This window comes from Phoca vitulina, unplaced genomic scaffold (genome assembly GCF_004348235.1).
Source record: "Phoca vitulina isolate PV1807 unplaced genomic scaffold, GSC_HSeal_1.0 scaffold72, whole genome shotgun sequence".
Lineage (NCBI taxonomy): Eukaryota > Metazoa > Chordata > Mammalia > Carnivora > Phocidae > Phoca > Phoca vitulina.
In genome coordinates, this window is record NW_022589775.1 from 7309748 (window position 1) to 7330435 (window position 20688).

Below are 20688 nucleotides of genomic sequence, written 5' to 3' on the forward strand. Positions count from 1 at the left end.
TTACTTCCGACCTGCTCCTATTTACCCATGTTTTATATACTATCAGACACAAAAGCTGACGGGGCTAGAAATTATTCCAAATACCGAAGGCTTTACCTAGTTACTCCTTCCAACTACCCTCGGCACTTAGAACACTCACACACGAGCTCTTGGTCGAGGGGATTCCCTCGTTGGCTCTGAGACCGTCGGTTTTGACTCCCGACTCTTGTTTTCTAGCTGAGTTTGGAGATCTACAGCATCTGTGCATTTAGTGACATTCCAGTGGCTCAAAACGGTCTCCGTGAAAGCCCCTCAGTCATTCACAGGGGTCATCTGTTGTTAGACTTTTTAGCCCGCTCCAAAAGCCCGCGATTACCGGTTAGCTCCTCCCTCTGCCCACGCCTTACTATCGAAGGGGCCATAGCAAAGAGCATGTCACCCGAAGACGGACAGCAGTGAGGGCCAGCCCACAGCCTGCACACGTGCACGCTACATGAAAGGCACTCGCGGGATCTCATTTTCCCTCGTGGAAAGTCAGCTTAATGTCAAATTAGTAGGTTGGTCATGTCCAGGCTGGGATTAGAATTCCCACGGATCTGACTTGCAAATCAAACCTTCAGAGAAAGTGGGGGGAGCCCTGGGTGGCTCAGCATCTGATTCTTGGTTTTGGCTCACATCATGATCTCGAGGTCGTGAGATCGAGTCCTGTATCGGGCTCTGTGCTGACTGTGGAGGCTGCTTGAGATTCTCTCTCCCTCTCTCTCCCCCAAATAAACAAATAGAAAAACCCCCCAAATATACAAAAAAAAAACCCCCAAAAACTGTGAGAAGCAGCCCAGACCTTCTGTTCTCAGACAGCCTGGGGGGGCCGCCTACCTGTGCCTCGCCGTCACACAGTGGGCTGCTGAAGAAGGACAGGATGATGTGGAAGACGCCTCGCCGGGCACAGAGCTCGTAGCAGTGCTTGTCCCGCATCCCCTGCCGCAGGATCCCGAACACCCACTCCCGTTCTGTCTTTTGCTATAACCCAGGCAGACAGGAGGCGACTGTTAGATTAGCTAAAGCCCCTTTACCTGGCGCCTCTTCAAACCCCACTCTCTCCAGGTGCAGCCACAGCGGCACAGACATTTCTCTACTGCTGACCATATCATTAAAAATCCTCAGGATGTGACTCGGGGTCCTCAGGTCAAGTTTAAGCACCGCCCTGTGCCAACTCACACAGGTGTGCGACAAAAGCACATTTAATGCGGAACGCGGCCACTCACCAAGAACACAGAATGAGCCAGGCCTCTGAGGGAGGGTGCTAAGGCGTGAGGATGCAAAGCATTTCTACAAGCGAGCCTACGCGGCCTTCCGCTTTCCCGGCCTTCCTGCTCCAACACTGTTCGTGCAACTGGGCTGCCGTGCCGCCCACAGCATCCAGGGGGAAAATGCCAGAACGCCAGCAGGGGCTAATAATCCAACGGAGGAGTCTCTGGGGGCCTTCGGGGGGGCCACTCTAGAAGCATTACCTCAGAGTCTGAGCTGTAGAAGAACTGGTAGAAGCCCGGAACTTTGTTCATATTCAAGTACTCGTGTGACAGCAGGAACTTGTTGATCTTCAAGTACATGTGCTCCTCTGGGAACAAAGGCAGAACAAAGGGACCCCCGTGCTCCGCTGGACTTGGGGAGCAGGATCTGGGGGTCAGACAGAAGTCCCTGCCCCCGTGGCGCTTTTGTATGCTTATCCAGAGTCTCAGTTCTCGAGAATCAGACGGCAGTAAGACACCCCGGTTCTACGCGGCATACAGGCGGTCTCCCGGTTTGGAAGCCACGTGGATGGTGCCCCTCCCCCGCCAGCAGCTAGCACGTAGCTCCACTCCGCTGGTATGCAGAGGGGGACCGCGTCACACAGAGAGCACGGGGCTGACGCCCACCCCCAGCGGCCTCCCGCTGAAGGGCACTGTCACAGCACGGGCGCCTCACACATCCCCGGGTCACTCTGGAATGCAACGAGGCCGAGGTGGACAGACACCTCCTCCCCTTGCTGCTTCCCTCCTTTGGATCACCGCCTCCAACCTGTCCCAACTGCCTGGATCCTCGGAGGCCACCCCATGACCACTGCTGCCTGTGCCCCTGACCCTGACATTGGTCTGAAGTGGCACAGCCCGGACCAATCACCATGGCCTCCGCTAGGATAGTTTCTCAGAAGTGTCTTTTTCTTTAGAGTCTACAAATGACTGATTACTGTCTTTCCTCCCGTAATTTCTAAGGAGAAGAAAACACACAATAAAAACTGTACAGGAGAAGATAGAAACTAGACCTGAATTCTAACAGCAACTTGACTAGAGAGGAATTGTGGGGCCTTGGACAAGCTAGCTAACCTGGGGGGCCTCGGTAGGGGGCTGCTTCCTCATCTGAACATGACCATGTGACCCAGAACCCCATGGCCCCTAATGCGACCAACACTTGTCCTCAGGCTACCTCAGCAGTGGTACCCCGTGGGGAGTCACACAAGGAGCCGTGTTCTCGGGCCCTAGCCGGCACCCGTGCAGTGATATCCGGGCCAAGCACCTTCTGGCTAAGGACCCACGAGCCGCAGACTCTCACTTCCGAGTACGGACCAGCGGCTGCCGACGGACAGACTTCCTGGGTCAGGTGCCCTCCACGTGTGGGATCCACGTACCCCCTCACAGCAGCCCTGTACCGCGGCTTCACACGCCTATAGCGAATGCGAAGACATATTCCACGCCCCATCACACACATTGCTCTGCACTGGGCTTCCTCATTGGGTTTCTTTCTGATCTCACCCGCAGGGGCCCATAAAGAGCTTCTGCACAGCCATGCTTTATTCACTGTCTGCTCCCGTGGGCATGCACACGGCTCACTGTTACAAGCACTGGATGAGCCAGACACGTCCCTTCTCACATGTGTGGTGGATCATGCACGCCTGCAGGATTAACGCCGACTAGTGGACATGCAGTGGTACCTGGTTTCAAAATCTGCAAGGCTGCTTTGGCAATGAAGAGAGTCAAGGTAAAGGTGAGTCTCATGTTCTGAGTTCGGATCCCATTCCGGACTACATCCAACAGGTAAAGTAGCTTAAAACCAGGAGAACAGAAGAAGGGGAAAAAAAAAAGACAAGAATTTTCAGAACCGTGACCAGCCTTGTCTTGCGCAGCTTAAACCACAGCTTTGCTGGGTGGTCTACTCTTCACATCCCAAGGGACACCAGAGATGACGCTCAGAATGGCAATGTCCCTGCTCTCTGCCATCTCAGGAGTGCTTCTGCTTTTCCTTGAGGAGCTGGGCACGTGCGCAAGGGCAGAGGGACCCTGGCTCCATGGCCTGACAAGCCGGGCTGTTCTTGCTCCCTGCCACCTTGGGGCACAGGCTTCTGGGGCTCAGTGTGTTCTGGGTAACAGCTGCCTTAACCACTGAGTTCAGACCAAAGAAACTGAACTGCTTTGACCCCCTGTATGCAAGAAGTGTTTGGAAGGCGAGAGCTTTCTCCATCTCCCCAAGGGTTGAGAACCAGAGGCAATCTCTAGCATCACTCCCTAAAAGGGAACGGGCCTAGGTTCTTTATCAGAAGTCTCCTGTCAACATGCTTCTGTGTCCCCCAGAAACGCTGCTACCAGACCCAGTGGAAAGCCAGCTCCTGGAGGTCCGCCAGGACCCTCAGCTCCACTCACCTGAGACTGCTCTCGGAACCGTGCCCCCTCCAGCTGTGAATAGTAGGCCGCCAGCACGTAGTAGGCCGCAGCTCGCATTTGGGGGTCATAGCTGCTGAGGGCCGTGACAGTTAGGCCCAGAGAATTGGAATCCAAAAATTTTCGACAATCCACCACAAATTCTATGGAAGTAAAACCCGGCATTAAATACACACACACACACACACACACACACACACACACACACACTCACACACACACAGAATGATCATGATGCCTGTGTAACACGGAGAATTAAATTTCCTTTTGCATTTTGCCAACATCAGCTATCAACACACACACACGGAATGATCACGATGCTTGTGTAACATGGGGATTAAATTTTCTTTTGCCAACATCAGTTAGGAGTGAGAGATACAAGAAATCCAAGTCTCTCCAGCTCCCTTTAACTTCTGGTGAAGTTGGATAAAAGCCTATCTTCCCTTGCATGGCAGTAATCCATACTTGTAGCTTCTAAAATGCTCGTCGATCCCAATTAGGATTATTTCATTACTTCTCAGAAGTATTCAACGAGCCAGAGAACAATGGAGGTGCCATTCAGACCTGAGACACGAGATCCCAGCATGCTGGAGGCCTGGGGAACACGACTGGGGAGTTGGCAGAGAAAACCAGCTCCCTGTTTCTACCCTGTTTGGCCCACAGCATCCGAATTCCTAGCCACAAACAGCACTGAGGAAACTATGAAAGGCAGGGAAGCTGGAAAATTCAGCCAGTGCAAACCTGTCTGACCTGGCCCACCAATTTTTTTTATTTTTAAAGATTTTATTAATTATTTGACAGAGAGACAGAGAGAGAGCACAAGCAGGGGGAGCAGCAGGGAGAGGGAGAGGGAGAAGCAGGCTCCCCACTGAGCAGAGAGACTGACATGGGGCTCCATCCCAGGACCCTGAGATCATGACCTGAGCAGATGCTCAACCGACTGAGCCACCCAGGCGCCCCTGGCCCATCAATTTTATGGAGGATTAACTTATATCCATTCTTCAAACAAACAATCTCACAGAAGAGCGGCTCACCAAGCTTGAGCAAAAGCTAGAGTCTAAAGAGCTTGCTAGCTGATATCCATCTGTCACCCGCGAGGCCTTGTAAAAACTCACAACCACTTCAGGAAATGATGTGACCGAGAGAAGGTCAGATATATAAGGGGACCCACCGGACCACAACTTAAAAAGCCTGATCACCCATAAAAAAATTCAGGATACTTTAAATCCTCTTAAATAAAGACCTAGGCCTTTTTACAACATAAATACTGTCACAAATTATAAGATAAAAACTGTGAAGAAAAGTCTTAGAAGAGGGACAGGTCATTGTGTTTAAAATGGATTAAGCAGCAGGTCTGGTCATGGTAATCACCCATGCAGACGTTCTTTAGACTGAGTGACTGGTGAGCTGGTTAAATTAGGAACCAAACACAAACCAATGGAAGGGACTACCCCAAGTGTGTCGTCTTGGAATATACTATCGATAAAAGAAATACCACCAATATTGTTTTTAAAGAGTCAAACTCTTTTTCTTTTCTTGCTAAAGTTAGACTTTTAAAAGGATAATTTTGGCCGTTAAAAAAACCTGAGAATAATTTAAGAAGAAGAAGAAAAACTGTAATAATCAGCTACTTCTCTGTCATCCGAACAGCTCCACAGGCACATAATAGTCCCCAAATGGGTGGCTGCCCAAGAGCATAGAAATTCCTTTAAACCATAAAGTTTCCTTCTCTCTCAGAAGAAGCGGAGCTCCCTAGACCTTCCACCAGCATCTCACCTGAAGGGTGACCAATGGTAGTGCAGACGCATCCACACAGTTTCCTTCCTCTCTCTCAACGGTGATACCCTCTCAAAGAATAACCAGGATTTCCACTTTCGGCCAAGAGTGTGGCAGAAACCTGATTTACCTGTCTACCTGAAACAACTAAAAAACTAGAAATGGAACAAGGTTTTTCAAGACATTGGGCATGAGGCAACAAATGACAGCAATCTCCAAGAGACAAAACAAACAAGATGAACCTTCTGATCATCCCAGCTTGGAAGCCTGGACATTTTCTAGGCCAGGGCACAGGGAGGGCAAGCCCAGGCAGAGACTGGAGAACTCAGGAGTTGTGTAGACAAAGCGCACAGCTGGGAGGCCAAGGTGGCCAGAGTTCACACAGGAGGGTCCCAGAGAAGACGGCTCCATTCCGAGAGCGCCAGGGTCTTCAGTGGAGTGCCACTCGGCAAGAGTGTATGAGGAAGCTACCCGAGGCTGAGGAACAGGGCCAACCCCAGGCTCGCACCTGCCTGGAAACAGTTCCTGTCCCCACCGGCCAGGGCGAAATCCTCACAGTTCACAGGGAGAGCAGATTGCTCAGAAGGATTTAACGTCAGCTGTGGGGCAAAGTTCGTCCCAGACTAAAACGCTGCTTTGGTGCCACCTAACAGAGATTCAAAGCAAGACTGGAAGGATCAAACCATTTCTAAGGAGCTCAAATGTGTCCTAGAGCAATGCTCAAGAACATTCACAGGGATATAAAAATATCCAGCACGAAACAAGGTAAAATTCATCATGTCTGGTTTACAGTAAAAAATTACCAGACATTCCAAGCAGCAGGAATATAGCCCATTAGAAGAGAAGAATCCACCCTGTGAAAATGACTCACATATGACAAAGGTAACAGAACTAGGATTCTGTTTTAAGTACTACAACTGTATTCTACCTGTTCAAGAAGCTAGAGGAAACACTGAGTACGTTAAATGGACACACAGAAGCTGTAAAAACTTAAACCAAGGTTCCAGAGATGAAAATTAAAATGTCTGAGATGAAAAATGCACTGGAGGGTATTATTAGCAGATCAGACATTTTAGACAAAGAGATTAGTGAATTCTAAGCCAGCAACAGAAATGATCCAAATTGAAACACACAGAGAAAAAAAAATTAAAACCTGGAAGAGAACATTAGTGAGCTGTGGGACAATTTTCGACCAGGCTAATGTATGTGTAATTAGAGTCCCTAAAAAGTTTGAAGAAATAATGGCCAAACTTCTCCAGATTTGACAAGAACTATAAACGTACAGAGCCAAGAATGAACGTCCCAATGAACGTCTCAATGAACGTCCCAAAGACAAGAAACATAAACTAAATTACAATAAAGCACATTCTAATTAAACTGCTTGAAACCAATGATTAAAAAAAAAATCTTCAAAGCAATCACACAACATACAGAGAAACAAAAGTAAGAATGACAGTAGATTTCTTTCTTTTTCTTCTTTTTAATTTAGAGTAGGCTCCATGCTGGGGATGGAGCCCAACACAGGGCTTGAACTCATGACCCTCAGATCAAGAGCTGAGCTGAGATCCAACTGTTGGATGCTCAACCGAGCCATCCTGGCGCCCTGGTGGTAGATTTCTTGTTAGAAACAATGCAATCCAAAATCAGCTGGCAACATCTCTCAAGTACAGTAAGAAAAAACAAAAACAAAAACCTGTCAGCCTAGAATTTTATACCCCATGAAAATCTCTCAAAAGTTAAGCCTTTTTTTCTATAAAAAAGTTAAAAGAACTGATCAGTAGACGTGAACTACAAGAATTCTTAAAGGAAGTATTTGAGGCAGAAGGAAAATGACAGTAGATGGAAATCTGGGTCTACACAGAGGAATTAAGAGAACCAGAAATGGTAACTATAAGATGGTGAATATAAGATATTTAAATCTCCTTAAAAGGTAACTGACAATTTGAAGCAAAAACAACATATTGTGGGTTTTACAGTATACAGCAGTAAAATCTCCGGTAAGAACAGCACAGAAAACCAGGAGGAGCAGAAATGGATCAATACCGTTGTAAGGTGCTTCTACTATCCATGAAGTGGTATAACCTCACTTGAAGGGGAACTGCAATAAACTGAAGATGAGTACTATAAACCCTAAAGCAACACACACATGCACTGTAGCTAAAAACCAACAAAGAAAATAAAACAAAATCAGATCAATTATCACATTAAATATAAATGGTGTACACATTCCAATTAAAAGAGAGAGATGGTCAGACTGGATTTAAAAAAGGCAAAACCCAAGTACATTTGTCAACACAAAACCATTTTTAATATCCAGATGCAAATTAAAGGGATGAAAAAAGAATAATCTTGGGCTCCAACAGCGTACAGACTAAATTTCCTCATTTCTAACAAGTGACTAGTTTTGATGAAAAGGGGGGGAAAACCCCAAAAGCTTTAAAAAAGCATCCAACTGTGGGATAACACTGTTTTGGAAAAGATGAGATGTGTTAAGATACACCTACATACCTACACACTGAACACATGTAAATGGAATATATTTTGGAAAGAGAACAGTCTAAACATTTAATATTACACTCACTTTAAAAACAGCTAGTACTCAGCTGGCTAGGGTATTTTTAGTAATCACTGACATTCTCTAAGACAAATGGATTTTCCACGTGTCCCTGAGAAAAAGTCAATTTCATGTCTGTGGTCATCTGCTATTCTCTGAAGTCTTTGCTTTGTCACCCTTCAGGAAAAGAGCTGCCCTGGGGTGTGGAAAGTATAAGAGGCTATCAAAACAGTTATAAACACCACTCTGTTCCAGGAACCTCGTAAATAGCAATTTGGCCTTCTGATAACACATCTTCGGATTGAAATGGCTGAACCAGCACAGTGATCAAGGATTAAAATAAAAAGCACCCCATGTCTTATGGGCTTCAGCGGCAGTACAACTGTGCCCCAGAGCCCTAGGAGCTCCTCTTCATGCCTCCTCCTCTACCCCTTCCTTGGGGGCAGCCTGGCAGGGGACTGAGGAGTCCATGGGGCCTGTGTCTCCGTGGTCTGGGGACGAGGCTCACAGAACTGCATGCTGGCCTCTCTGGTCTGTGACGTTTGTGAGTTATGAGCTGAAGAGAGCCACCCAGTTCTGTGGAGGACAAGAATTCGCTGTGGAAAAAGCATTTGTCACTGCCATTGCTAAGAGCCCTGGCTGACCCTGTTTCTCAGCCAAGGACTCAGAGTAGGGAAGCAGTGAGGTTAAGAAAATAGGTTCCCATGTTCAGCAAAGGCTGAAATGGAGCAGTGAGACTAGAGTTTCTCTGGTCTGGCAGCCACACTTAAAAACTAATCATCTGCTCAATTTAGGATTGCAAGATGTTAGCAACACGGAGATCTGGGGGCCACTGCAGGGAGTAAGAACAGTGTCGAGAACCTCTGCTCCACACACAGGACGAAGGAATCTCACAAACACAATGTGGGGTATGTGGAGCGGAGACAAAAGGACACATACGGCATGGTACCATTCACATAAAGTTCAAATACAGGGCCCTGGCTCCTGCTGGGCAGGAAGGGGCCTGCAGAGCCGCCCATTACGTGCTGCTCCTTGATCCAGCTGGTGCTTTCACCAAAACTCCCACCATACACATATGATGTGTGGTCATTTCTATTTACCACGCTTCAGTAAAAATTCACTTAAGACATTCTTCGTGCTCACTTTCCCACCAAGGGCAGAATCAAAAAGAAAAATACATGTTGAAAATAGTATGAAAAATGAATTCATGATTTAATTCAACAACAATAAACCTACCCCACACTGGCCATATGCTGTTCACAGATTTCTATTCTGTTCAACTTACCATTTTACTGCTAGAAATTTCCCTCTCCCTACAAGCTGCTTTGCTTCCTTTTATCAGACAACAAAATTTGTTTAAAACATGATGCTTCCACTTTTTGTTCTGGATGACAAGTATTCCCGAGCAAAATTTAATGACCTAGTTTTTCTTGTCTGCTTTTCTTTTAATTTTCGTATTTATATCTTTATCCACCTCTCTGCTTTTTAAAATTGTCTACTTTACCATGAATGATTTTACTGTAATTTGTATTTTAAGCTACCACAAATCCTTTTTAGGGCTAGACATGTTTTGCAAATTTTCCTACGTGTACCATGCCTATAAAACTTAAAATAGGCTGTATTTGGAGACTTCCCTATTAAAAGACCATTTACGAGTTACCTTTCTTCACAGAAGGCCTCCCAGACACTGTCCTCCCCATCCAAAAAGGGCAGCATTCAAGATCCTGAGAACAACACTGTGTCCTAATTTTAGTATTTTTTTATTAGTGTTTTCCAAGCCTTTGCCTTCTGTCTCTTAAAAGCTCTCTTAAGAGCCTGAGTAACGGACTAAATGATTTGTTATAATCCACTCAAGTTACCTCATATTTTCAGACTGTGGAAAATCTATTTTCGTGTTTGATGAGAAACAGACCTCGCCGGGGCTGAAGGCAGGGGAAAGGAGGAGAGCGTCTGGGCCGCACACGGTCCCTGTGTCTCTGTTAGGCTACTGGGAAGTCCCTGTCAGGGGTCAATGAAGATCTCTGCCTGCTGCTGCGGTGATCGGATGCTGGTATGAAATGCCCCTGCTCTCTGGCAAATGAAATCTAGCTCGGCCACAGAACACCAAGGTCACGGAGGCCGGGGGGCCACAGCAACCTCAGGGGCCACCGGTGAGAAACCTCCGAGACCGGCCCCTGTCATCTTGTTAGGAGAGGCAGTGGTGGAGGGTCAGCAAGTCTGTTCGCACGCAGGAGCACTGGAGCATAAAAGGACAACTCTAAGTTGAAAAGGGGACAAGACAGCACGAATAAGGAGACACGGTCTCCCAGTGCACCTAAATTCATGCGGCTGTCAAGTCCAGTAGGAAGGAGCCTGGGGGTCCTGCAGGCAGCACGCCAGCCATGCCAAAGGGCTGAGCCGCAGAACATGCGCCTCCCCCCACCCCCCCCACCTGCCCCGGGTGCCCTCTGTGTAGGCCTGACCGGAGCCATGACAGGCCATGAAGGAGCAAGCCGGGCCCAGGAGCACTTGTGAGGAACAGCTAACACGGGTCCCCGCCAGGAAGAAACGACAGCCAGTTTCACCGCACACCCTCTGGTACCACCTGAATTTTGAACTGTGAATATATCATCTAATGTTAAACACTTAAATTAGATGTATAATTCTAGGAAGATGGAGTCGACATATTTCTCTATGTCTACTAGTAAACACAACTGAAAAATCCTGGACAGGTGTAAGACGACTCTGAAAGGCGGAAAGGAAGCTGACCAGCCAAGGGGCCTCAGTGGAATTCCCTGCGTTTTCTTTCTGCTCCTGGTGTCCTAGACTCTGAGCTGAAGAAGCCAGCGGCCCAGAAAACCAAGAGGCACAGACAAAGCCTGAACAAAAGCCTTGCTCTCTCTAGTCTCTAGATGAAAGACTAGAAAAGGAGCAGCTTAGTAAGACAAAATCTGGACAATAACTGCTCCGCTCCACCAAACACCTCAGAGAAAGCCACGCCCTGCTCCCACCCACCCCAGCGAAGGTGGGGTGTGGACCCCAAGTCCCCTGCTGTGGTGGCGTCTGTCAGGCAAGGCCAAGAGGTGGGTGGGGGGCAGGAACCAGAGGCCCCTCCTGCTCCTCACTGAGATCAGAGGAGGCCTCCTCATTAGGGGAGGCCCCGTGAGGAGCAGTCATGGGCCACTCCTGTCTCTCCCAGCTAGGAATATCAGTACAGGCGTAATCCACAAAAGGGAAAAGTGATCGACTGGACTTGCTCAAAATGAAAAACTTGGGCCCTGTGAAAGACTTTGTCACGAGGATGACAAGATAAGCCACAGACTGAGAGAAAATATTTGCAAACCGCATATCCAACAAAGGACGAGTATCTAGAATATATAAAGAACCCTCCAAACTCAACAGTGAAAAAAAAAAATCCCATTAGAAAATGGGCAAAAGACATGCCTGACATTTCAACGAAGAGGACACACAGATGGCAAATGAACCTCAAGACATTCGACGACATCAGCCATCAGGAAAACGCAAATGAAAACCACAATGAGATATCATGACATGCCTACCGCTGACAAAATGCCACAAACCAACAGAACTGCCGCAACAGACTCGCCGTGGGAATCAGACATCAGTCCTCAACAGTGTGTACACGTGCATGCCTGTGTTTGGTCTCCTCCCTACGTTCACTCACAAACACTCCCACCCTCTGGCTATTAGACACTTGATTTCAAAATTACACTTAACCCAACAAAAAGTCAACCTCGGCAGGCTCTCCCTCGTTCTCAAGGATAAAATCTGGTGGCATTTGATCACTATCTAATGAGAATTCAGAAAGGGCTCTTGCCATTGAGAGTTAGGAAAACATCAAGGATGAAGGGACACTCCCAGATTTTAAAATTGTAATTTTTTTTAAAATCACTGTATATTCAAAACATTCACTGTTATTCTTCTGAAAAATCACTGAAATGAAAAGGTGGGAAGGTGGATGAAGATCTTTAGGATAAGAAACAAGCCTTCTGTTATCATGGTGGTAATTCCCACAAGAAAGCTGACTGCGACCGGGCCCTGAGCCCCGCCCCACAGAAGGCTGCGGGTTACCTGGCCTGGTCAGTTCACTGAAGAGATGCAGAAGAAAGCAGGGGTCATAAAGGCCATCGAGATCCACTGTGCGCCGGTCTTTAAAGATCAGTTCCTGTGCGTCCTGAAATAGCCCAAAACAAACAGAAATGTGTGGTCTGGCCACATAAATGTGGTAACACGTGAGTGCTTAGCCACTGATCTATAGAGTTCCAATGATTTTGAATATTCAAAAGCATAAGAAAACAGCGCTTCTAACATGAAATGGAGATCTTTGGGATCTGCTTCAAACTAGTCTTTTTTGGGGAGGAGGGGTTATGAATGAAACGAGCATGGCCGGTGTTGATAAGTGCTGCAGCTGAGTGACAGGTGTGAGGGGCCCTGTCTTGGTACTTCCGTATGTAGTTGGAATTGTACTTAACAAGATGTTAACAAACCGTAAGAAAAACAGCGCTTGTGTTTTGCAGTATGCTCAAGTTGAGGCTGCCAACAGAATCCCCTGAGGGGTGAGAAGAGCATGCACTGCTGCCGGGAGTGCTCCCTAGTGGCTCCCCCGGGCCCCCGCACCTCAGGGGGCAGCAGCCTCCGGTTCTGCGGGAAGTGAAGGATGGTCTTCATCATGCGGTCCGGATCCAGCAGGCGGAGGACGTCCCCGACGCTCGGCTGCTGCCACAGCGACTTGCCCAGGCTCCGGCATGTCTTGTGATGCTCCACCGCCGCCGGGCCCCACAGGAACACTCTAGAGCCGGACGGGGGAGAGCAGACGGGTCACTGGGCCCCACCAGAACAGAGTGCATGACGGGGACGATGACCGTCACAGGCAGCGTGGCCGAGCAGCCAGCACTCGCCAGCCACTGTTCGGAGCACGTGACAGGTGTTCTATCATTTGGTCCCCACCCTAACAAAGGGGGAGGAGGAGGCTGGTGGAGATGCTAGCGGTGACGAGGGTGGGTGACAGTGTGGGGGGATGATGACACCTGCTTGGAGCTTCCGACGTGCCACTTACTTTTAAGCCCTTCACATCTACTAATTCACTGTATCTGTGTACCAACCCCGTGACGTAGGTACTATTATTATCCCCATTTTGCAAATGGGGGACGAGGCACAGGGAGGGTTAAGAAAGTTGCTCAGCTGGTCACTTGCCCAGCCAGTTAGTGGCAGAACTGGAATGCAAAACTGGGAGGTCTGGCTCCATAGTCCAGTCGCTGGGCCACCGCAGGAGAATCCTGGCTGCTCGATGATGCTTCCTTCCGGTTCACAGGCGGCCATGAGCACAGCAGGTCTGCCCCAACGGCCTTCTGACTGTCCCTGCCTCGAGTCTACCATGTCAACGCCTCTGTTATGCACCACCAACACCCAGTGCAGCCGCCCCAAGCCTCCCCTTCCTCCTACTTTTCTCCCCACTAGTGGAGGGTGCTCCCTGAGAGCCGGGCTCTGATGGGGACCCCTTCTCTGCCCCCAAACATCTATCAGCTCTCTGTCTCCTAGATGGAAATGATAATATTGCAGTCTGACACTTAAAATCCTTACCAACCAGTCTGTCCGGCCTTCCCACCACCTTTTCCCTACACGTATCTTGTGATGCACATAAGCTGACCTGCTCACCATTCTCAGAAATGGAATGACTTTCCCAACTCCCAGCCGTGGTGACACTGTTCCCTCCACGTGGTGTCCCAAGGCTCCTCCACTGACCCTCACCTCCATCAAATCCCTCCAGTGCCAACCCGGTCACGAAGCATTCCCTGACTCCCCCTCGGGAGAGGGTACTCTTGTGTGCTCCCCTAACAGCTGGGTTACACCACCAAGGGCCAATTAGAAAGAGTTCCATTTACAATAATCTGATTCCCTTAATAGACAGCAAGACTGTGTCTTATGCCTCTAGGTATTCCCAACAGCGCTGGGCCCAGCACCTCGTCAAACAGCAAGTGCTCAATGAACATCTATTTAATTAAATACTTCTAAACTGAATTCTAAATACACACTCGTTTCTGCGCAGGTCAACAGGAATCATTCAAGTTCAAAAATAAATTAGCTTCTTTAGGAGGCTGTTCCCTGGGGGGGCGGGGGGACAGGCAAGCAGCCGACATACTGGACACATCCGTCAAGTGGGCACCATTTACTGGTGTGAGATCTGTCCACTGAATGTCCACAGAGTTCCCATGTGGGCCCCAAACTCAGGCCTCCTCCTTCAGCGATGGATATGGACCATCCTTAGAGCATGAGGCCAAGCCTTCCACGGGAGCTGGTATGTGACCTAGGGGAGCTCCATCCATCCTCCCCTCTCGCTGAGAATCAAAAAGGTACGAGAGAAGATCTGGGGAGGCTGCTGTGCAGATCATATTCCCCCAGTCTCGGGACAGCACCTTCAAAGCCCGCTGCTCACACCTGCAGGCCCAACCTCACCTGAAGTTCACAAGGCTGAGGTCGTTCTGTTCATACGCCCGGAGGAGAAGTAAAATCTTCTGGTCTAGAAGTCAAATCAAGGTCCAATTAGAAAGCTGAACCCCTCACATGCTTCTTCCACCTTGTCACACCACCTGGTCTCAAGCTCCCTGGTCACACTGCTTGGTCCTCACATGATCCCTGGTCATACAGCCCGGTCCCCTCACACTCCCTGGTCACACAGCCTGCCTGGTCCCCTCACACTCCCTGGTCACACTGCCTGCCCGGTCCCCTCACACTCCCTGGTCACACAGCCCGGTCCCCTCACACTCCCTGGTCACACTGCCTGCCCGGTCCCCTCACACTCCCTGGTCACACTGCCTACCCGGTCCCCTCACACTCCCTGGTCACACTGCCTGCCCGGTCCCCTCACACTCCCTGGTCACACTGCCTGCCCGGTCCCCTCACACTCCCTGGTCACATGGCCCAGTCCCCACATGATCGCCTGCCCAGTCCCCTCACACCCCCTGGCCATACCACCCAGCCCCCACACCCTTACCCAGGACGCTGAGAGTGGCACCATAGGCCCCAAGGAGCACGGCAAAGTGGCTGCTTTCACAGACAGAGGGACACATCTTCACCACCACCGACATCAGATCCACTAGCGCTTCTGGAAGGAAACAACACCGAAATGCATAGCGGTGCAGGGGGATGCGCACACAAGAATAAAAGTAGACGAGGAAGCATTTCAGGGAACATTTAAATGCTTGAAATACCCTCTGAACAGTATCAGTCTCTGGACTGTGCCTTGTCCCTCTTTTTCCTTTTTTAAATGAGGCATATCTTCACCACCGTCTCTCTCCCCCCGGCTTTGGCAAGGCTGTCATTGCTCTCTTCACTCCCCCTCCCACATTTTAAGCCACCAAAGATTTTAACACCTAAGCATGCTCCTCTGTGATTATGTTAGCAAAGTCTCTATATATCTACTCCTGCCTAAATAAACGGCGGGGCCTTTGTGATTTCCCTACCACCCACACCAGCAACTCGGGGGACGGCTCTCTTCGATCCAGCAGTTGATTACAGACCGACCCCATGGGGATTTCTACCAGCTTGAGCATGTTCATTTTGTCTCCAGGCAGAGCGTGGCTTCAAGAGGACAGGACCCTTCAGACCATCTCCTCTGCTGCTTGGCCCAAAGTCAGAGGAAATACTTCTTGGGCTTGGATTTGACAGAAACAAAACATCCTAATGCCATTTTGGTAATGCCTCCTTAGCTCTGAAAACGCATCGGTGCTAAACTTTGGTGCGCAGCTAGCAGGGGTCACCTTTTACTTGATTGTCCAGGTTTTCCTCTTCTTCAGACTTTAGTAGAGTTGGCAAAAAGAGAGAATGCTGCGTGAGCATCATGTGGACCACTGGGAGCTGGATGAGCTTCGTGCACATGGAGTTTTCAGGAAGATACAGGCACTGTATGGCAGCATGGAGGGCCTTTAAAAATGCGTGGTCCTGATACCGAAATCTAGGAGGCATGAATCAAAGGGGGAAAGAACTTCACATAGGGGAGTTTTATTTCGCAGAATACAACAAAAAACCTTTCTCTTGGCATTTTCTTAAGAAAAATTTCTAACACACCACAAAGATGACAATTTTACAGCGCATACCCGTCTACCCATGTGGATCCCACTACTGTCGCTGCAGGACACTCGCTCTATCACACACCTAGCCGTCCACCCATGGCAGGGGGCACTTCTGAAAACAGGGAGGGGATGCATTTATTTTCCTGCGGTGCGAACACCAAATGAACTTCCTATTCAGTTAAAGTGCCAGGAGGCAGAAGAGCTGAGCCTGAATCAAGATACCGCTCACTGCTCAGCCCGCCCTGCCACGTCAGCCTCCCCGCTTCCTTGCGTCCGGCTACTGAGAGCTCCCATCCAGGGGTTCAGAGGCCTTCTCGGCCTTCATCCCTCAGAACCCACTGAAGGGATGAAAGCATCCTGCTCTGGAATGAAGCAGCTTTTCAATCATATGTGACTAACCTTAAGAATCACTTAGCATACAGTGGGCATTCTAGAAATACAAATTAACCGAAGCCCAAAAAAAATGTCACTATTCCATGATGGCAATCCAAGGCAGTCACTGATCTGTGACCCACCTTCACGTCTTTCTCTTCTCTTGGGCCAAGTAAAGCATTTTTCTGTTTCAAGTTGGTGACTAATCAGGGAAGTGAAAATTAGAGGCACAACGACAGTTTCATGAGTCTGACCCTATCAAGTACGAGTGAGGATGTGAGGAAAAGATGTGCTAGGTGAGCTCGGAAACTTTGGAGAGCAAGCTAAAAATCTAGTATAACGGAAGCTGTGGCCACACTCCCTGCCAGCGAGCGCCACTCCCTGAGAAAACCTGGCACGAGGCATGAAGGGGCGCGCAGCCTTCACTGCAGGCACGGGAGGGAGGGAGGAAGGGAGGGAGGGAGGAAGATATCCACCAGCGGGGGAGGGGGGGCTGAAAACAGAATCATACCCCCCCACCCCCGCAGCAAAAACAAATGGGCTGAGATCTAAGTGTATCAGCATGGGTAACTCAAAAACACTTGAGTGCAAAAAAAAAAAAAAGACACATAAAGCGATACATTTGTATAGAAAGTGAAGCCAACTAAAATACTGTCATTACTATTTAGAGACATGCTGGCGTGCAACCAAAGTAGGAAAACACCCATGGCCATGACGAAGCCTGACCTCGGGAGAGTGACGCTTTGTGGGGCGGGGGGGGGGGGGGGGGCGGATAGAGACAAACACAGGAAGCTTCCAGCACTTATTCAATCGGGGCGCTGCTGTCGTATTCTCTGCATGCTCTGGTTTCTTAAAAATATTTCATTTTTTAAAGGCCGCTTCTGTCATTGTCATGTCAGTGGGTAAATCGTCCAGCCTCCGCGGCATCCCACACCCCGTCATCCGTGAACCGGGAGCGGCCCGTGATCCACAGACGCCGGGCTAACAAGCTACCACGCAGGCTTGGCGTCGCACGCTCACGCCCTTACTCAATCACCCCGAGAGAGCAAAACGGACTCACTTGAGTCCAGTCTTCACAAATTTCTGCCAATCACCAGGATCAACTTCATTAAGGGAATTCTGTGAATAAAAGAAGTAAGAAATATTCAGGGGACATCTTCAATTCATTTAAAGCACAGAATACAGATCTTAAATTAGAGGCGTTCAGTAAACACGGAATACAGTGAGTGACCTAAGGAATCCATAGAAGCACGCAATTGTTTCTTTCTTTGATTTTTTAAATTGTTTTATTATTTCTGCTAATGGCTCTGTCATTTTATTAGCATGTCTATGATCACCAAATGAGCAGAAAAACACTCCCTAACAGTCCTGTTACCTATCCCTCTGTCCACCACTTCAGAAGGCACTCGTGGCCTGTGTCACGCACAGGGCCAGCCACTCATGGCTTAAACACAGGACAGCACCTCTCCCCAGTGGAAGACCTTTGCACCATCAGCAGGGCCGATGCTGGTCCACAGTCACTGATGTAGAGAAAATCTCCAAATACAGCGCTAAGTTAAATCACAGGGGTGGGTGCTCTGGAGGGAAGGGAACTTCCTGGGATGATGAAAATCTCTGATGGGAGTGTGGGCACAAGGGTATATGTGCATTTGTCAACACTAAACTCTACACTTAAGAGCCCATATTTACACACACACACACACACACACACACACACACACACAAAGAGCCTGTATTTCACAACATGAAAATTATTCCTCAGTTAAAAGGGCTGGTGAGGTGGGCTCAGAGTGGGCGGCTGCGTGTGCCTGGCAGCAGGGGGCACAGGGGAACTCTGTACTGTCTGCTCAGCTCTGCTGTGAACCTAAAACCTAGAAACAGTGCATCTATGAAAGAGGAAAAAAGAAGGGAGAGAACGGGAGGTAGGGGAGGGGGGAGGCAAATCCCTGAGAAGAGCACAGCCTGCCCTCAGTCATCGAGCTGGCCTCCTGGATGAGGGGCTGACGACAGGGTCACACAGGAAGGGCCACTGTCACCAGTGGCGGGTGAGCCCAGCACCCTCCTCTACGCTCAGCTCTCCCTAGGTCTTGGGGATGTTCCTCGTGCCCCCTAGTTCTGCCATGTTTGGGCTCCTAGGTACTTTGAATGCACAAACCTGTAACACAATGAATTAAGGCTGAGATACAGGTTAAAAAGTCTCCTGATACAACATAAGCACACCGCTTGACCTATAACCTACGAATCTATTTATCACACAACTGTCACCTAGGGTTATTTTCCTGAGGATTACTTTTTAAATTTTGGGTCCAGAGTTTAAACACAAGTCACAGACCCTATGAGTTTTAACGCAATTTTACATCACGGACTGAGGAATAACTCATATCCTTCAGATGTTATTCCTGTGCAAAAATAATAATTTTATAATGACCAAAAATAGCTGAGTATTTCCAAATTTTATGACAGCTCTAGGCTCACAGTGGCAAGAAGCTCCATGAACCCCAAGTGTAAGAATCTTAAATAAAACTACTCTAAGGCACATCATGATCATGTTGCTTTAAACAATGTAAAGAAAAAAAGATCCTAAGGCAGGGGAACAAAGGTAAGAATGACAAACTTCTTATCGAGAACAATGTATGCCAGAAGACGGGAAAGCAACGACGTTTGACGATGCTCACAGGAAAGAAAAACCTGGAATGAAACTTCCCAACTCATTCTGAGGGCTATGTTACCTGATCCTAAAACCAAAAAACCAGACTGCTAGAAAATGAAATTATAAATAGATATCCCACATGCACACAGATGGAAAAATTCTTGATAAAATATTAGCACATCAAATCCAACGATACGGAAAAACTGTAATACACTGTAATCAAGCAGGTGTATCCCAGGAACATAAAGTTAGTTTAACCATCAAAACTCAATTAATGTAAGTCATCTTATTAGCAGCCTAAACAAAAAAACCAAAACCATAAACCATTTCAGTAGAAGCAAAAATGCGCTTGACAAAATCCCACATCCGTTCTTGGAAGAAGGCAGCGCATCGTCTCGGGGCAGACTCAGCCCTGCTCATCTCCCACTACTTCTGGGTGCACATCTGTGAACTCTGGTCTGTCTATTCCACTCTTTCCTTTCAAAGTGTAATCAGGCTCTCTAAGGAAAGGAAAGACACCTACCAGCAGCTCACTAAATCTCAGCAGCATCTGCCTCTCCTGATCCCGGGTACCATCGTGGTCTTGCTGGCCACCACGGAAAGATACGATCAGCCATTTCACACAGGACTCCAACAGAGTCCTCCTCCAGGCACGCAGCTCTCCGGCCGACCCTTCCAGCACTGCAGACACAGAGTCGGCCACGCTCCAACTGCACAGAAGACAGAAGGCACAGAGTCAGGGGGATGGCCTAAACCCCTCCAGCTTAAGTGTAACTCCCATTACAATGGGCCACCTGGGACAGAGCTCTGAGTCCCACTCCCCCACAGCACCTAAGCACCAGAGTCCATGGCTGCCCTGGCCTCCTTGCTCCAGTGTCACAGATACACCAGCATTTTTACAATTACCGGAAACAATACTACTGCACCAGAAAAAAAGATACATTGTCCAGACTTTGCCTAAATCAGGCTATCTCAGTGTCAGTACTACTGACATGTTGGGCCAGATTATTCTTTCTTGGCAGGGGGGGCAGTGCTATGCATGAGAAGATATTTAGCAGCACCCCTGGCCTCTATCCTCTAGATGCCAGAAGCGACAGCCCCCCTCCACCACGTTGTGACAATAAAAAATGTCAGACGTGGCCAACTGTCCCCTGGAGGGGGCAAAATCACCCCCAGTTGAGAACCGCTGCTCTCAGGGCATCAGACCCAGCCATCCACTCACGGAGACGTGCTCGCTCCAGGCAGGATGGCTGGAAGACTTCCTGTAGGAGGTGTCTTCTCACCGACTGGCATGAAAGCAGTGCGGCAACTTCCCACTAGTTTCTAAAAACTACAGGGAAAAGTGAAGCGGAGAGGGGAACGTAAGCCTTCATACCTCTCGCGCCTGCCCGGAGTCTGAAGCAAGCCGGGCAAATGGTCCATGAGGACAGCAAGGTCCTTGGCTCTTGCAAACGGGACCAGCTGGGCCAGGACCTCCTGATGCAGCCCGGACGCTGGGGGCCCCTCTGTGCTGAGAAGCCTGGTCTGCAGCCGTTTCCACAGGGCCTTCCTCAAGACGGGAATGACAGCAGAGGACACTAGGCAGAGGCAAAAAGG

At 48.8% G+C, this 20688-nt stretch overlaps 1 protein-coding gene across 1 annotated transcript in view; it reads right to left on the reverse strand.

Moving 5' to 3' along the window:
• The window catches only part of URB1 (URB1 ribosome biogenesis homolog), a 65869-nt gene that overhangs the window by 5301 nt on the left and 39880 nt on the right, over window positions 1–20688 (reverse strand). The window contains exons 23-34 of the mRNA XM_032393296.1: window positions 20468–20669; window positions 19616–19802; window positions 17503–17561; window positions 15759–15952; window positions 14993–15103; window positions 14455–14518; window positions 12619–12790; window positions 12073–12175; window positions 3654–3814; window positions 2948–3059; window positions 1491–1597; window positions 856–999 (exon numbers count right to left, since the gene is read on the reverse strand). Of these exons, the coding sequence (XP_032249187.1) occupies window positions 856–999; window positions 1491–1597; window positions 2948–3059; window positions 3654–3814; window positions 12073–12175; window positions 12619–12790; window positions 14455–14518; window positions 14993–15103; window positions 15759–15952; window positions 17503–17561; window positions 19616–19802; window positions 20468–20669 (1616 nt within the window). The remainder of the gene's footprint in view (window positions 1–855; window positions 1000–1490; window positions 1598–2947; window positions 3060–3653; window positions 3815–12072; window positions 12176–12618; window positions 12791–14454; window positions 14519–14992; window positions 15104–15758; window positions 15953–17502; window positions 17562–19615; window positions 19803–20467; window positions 20670–20688) is intronic.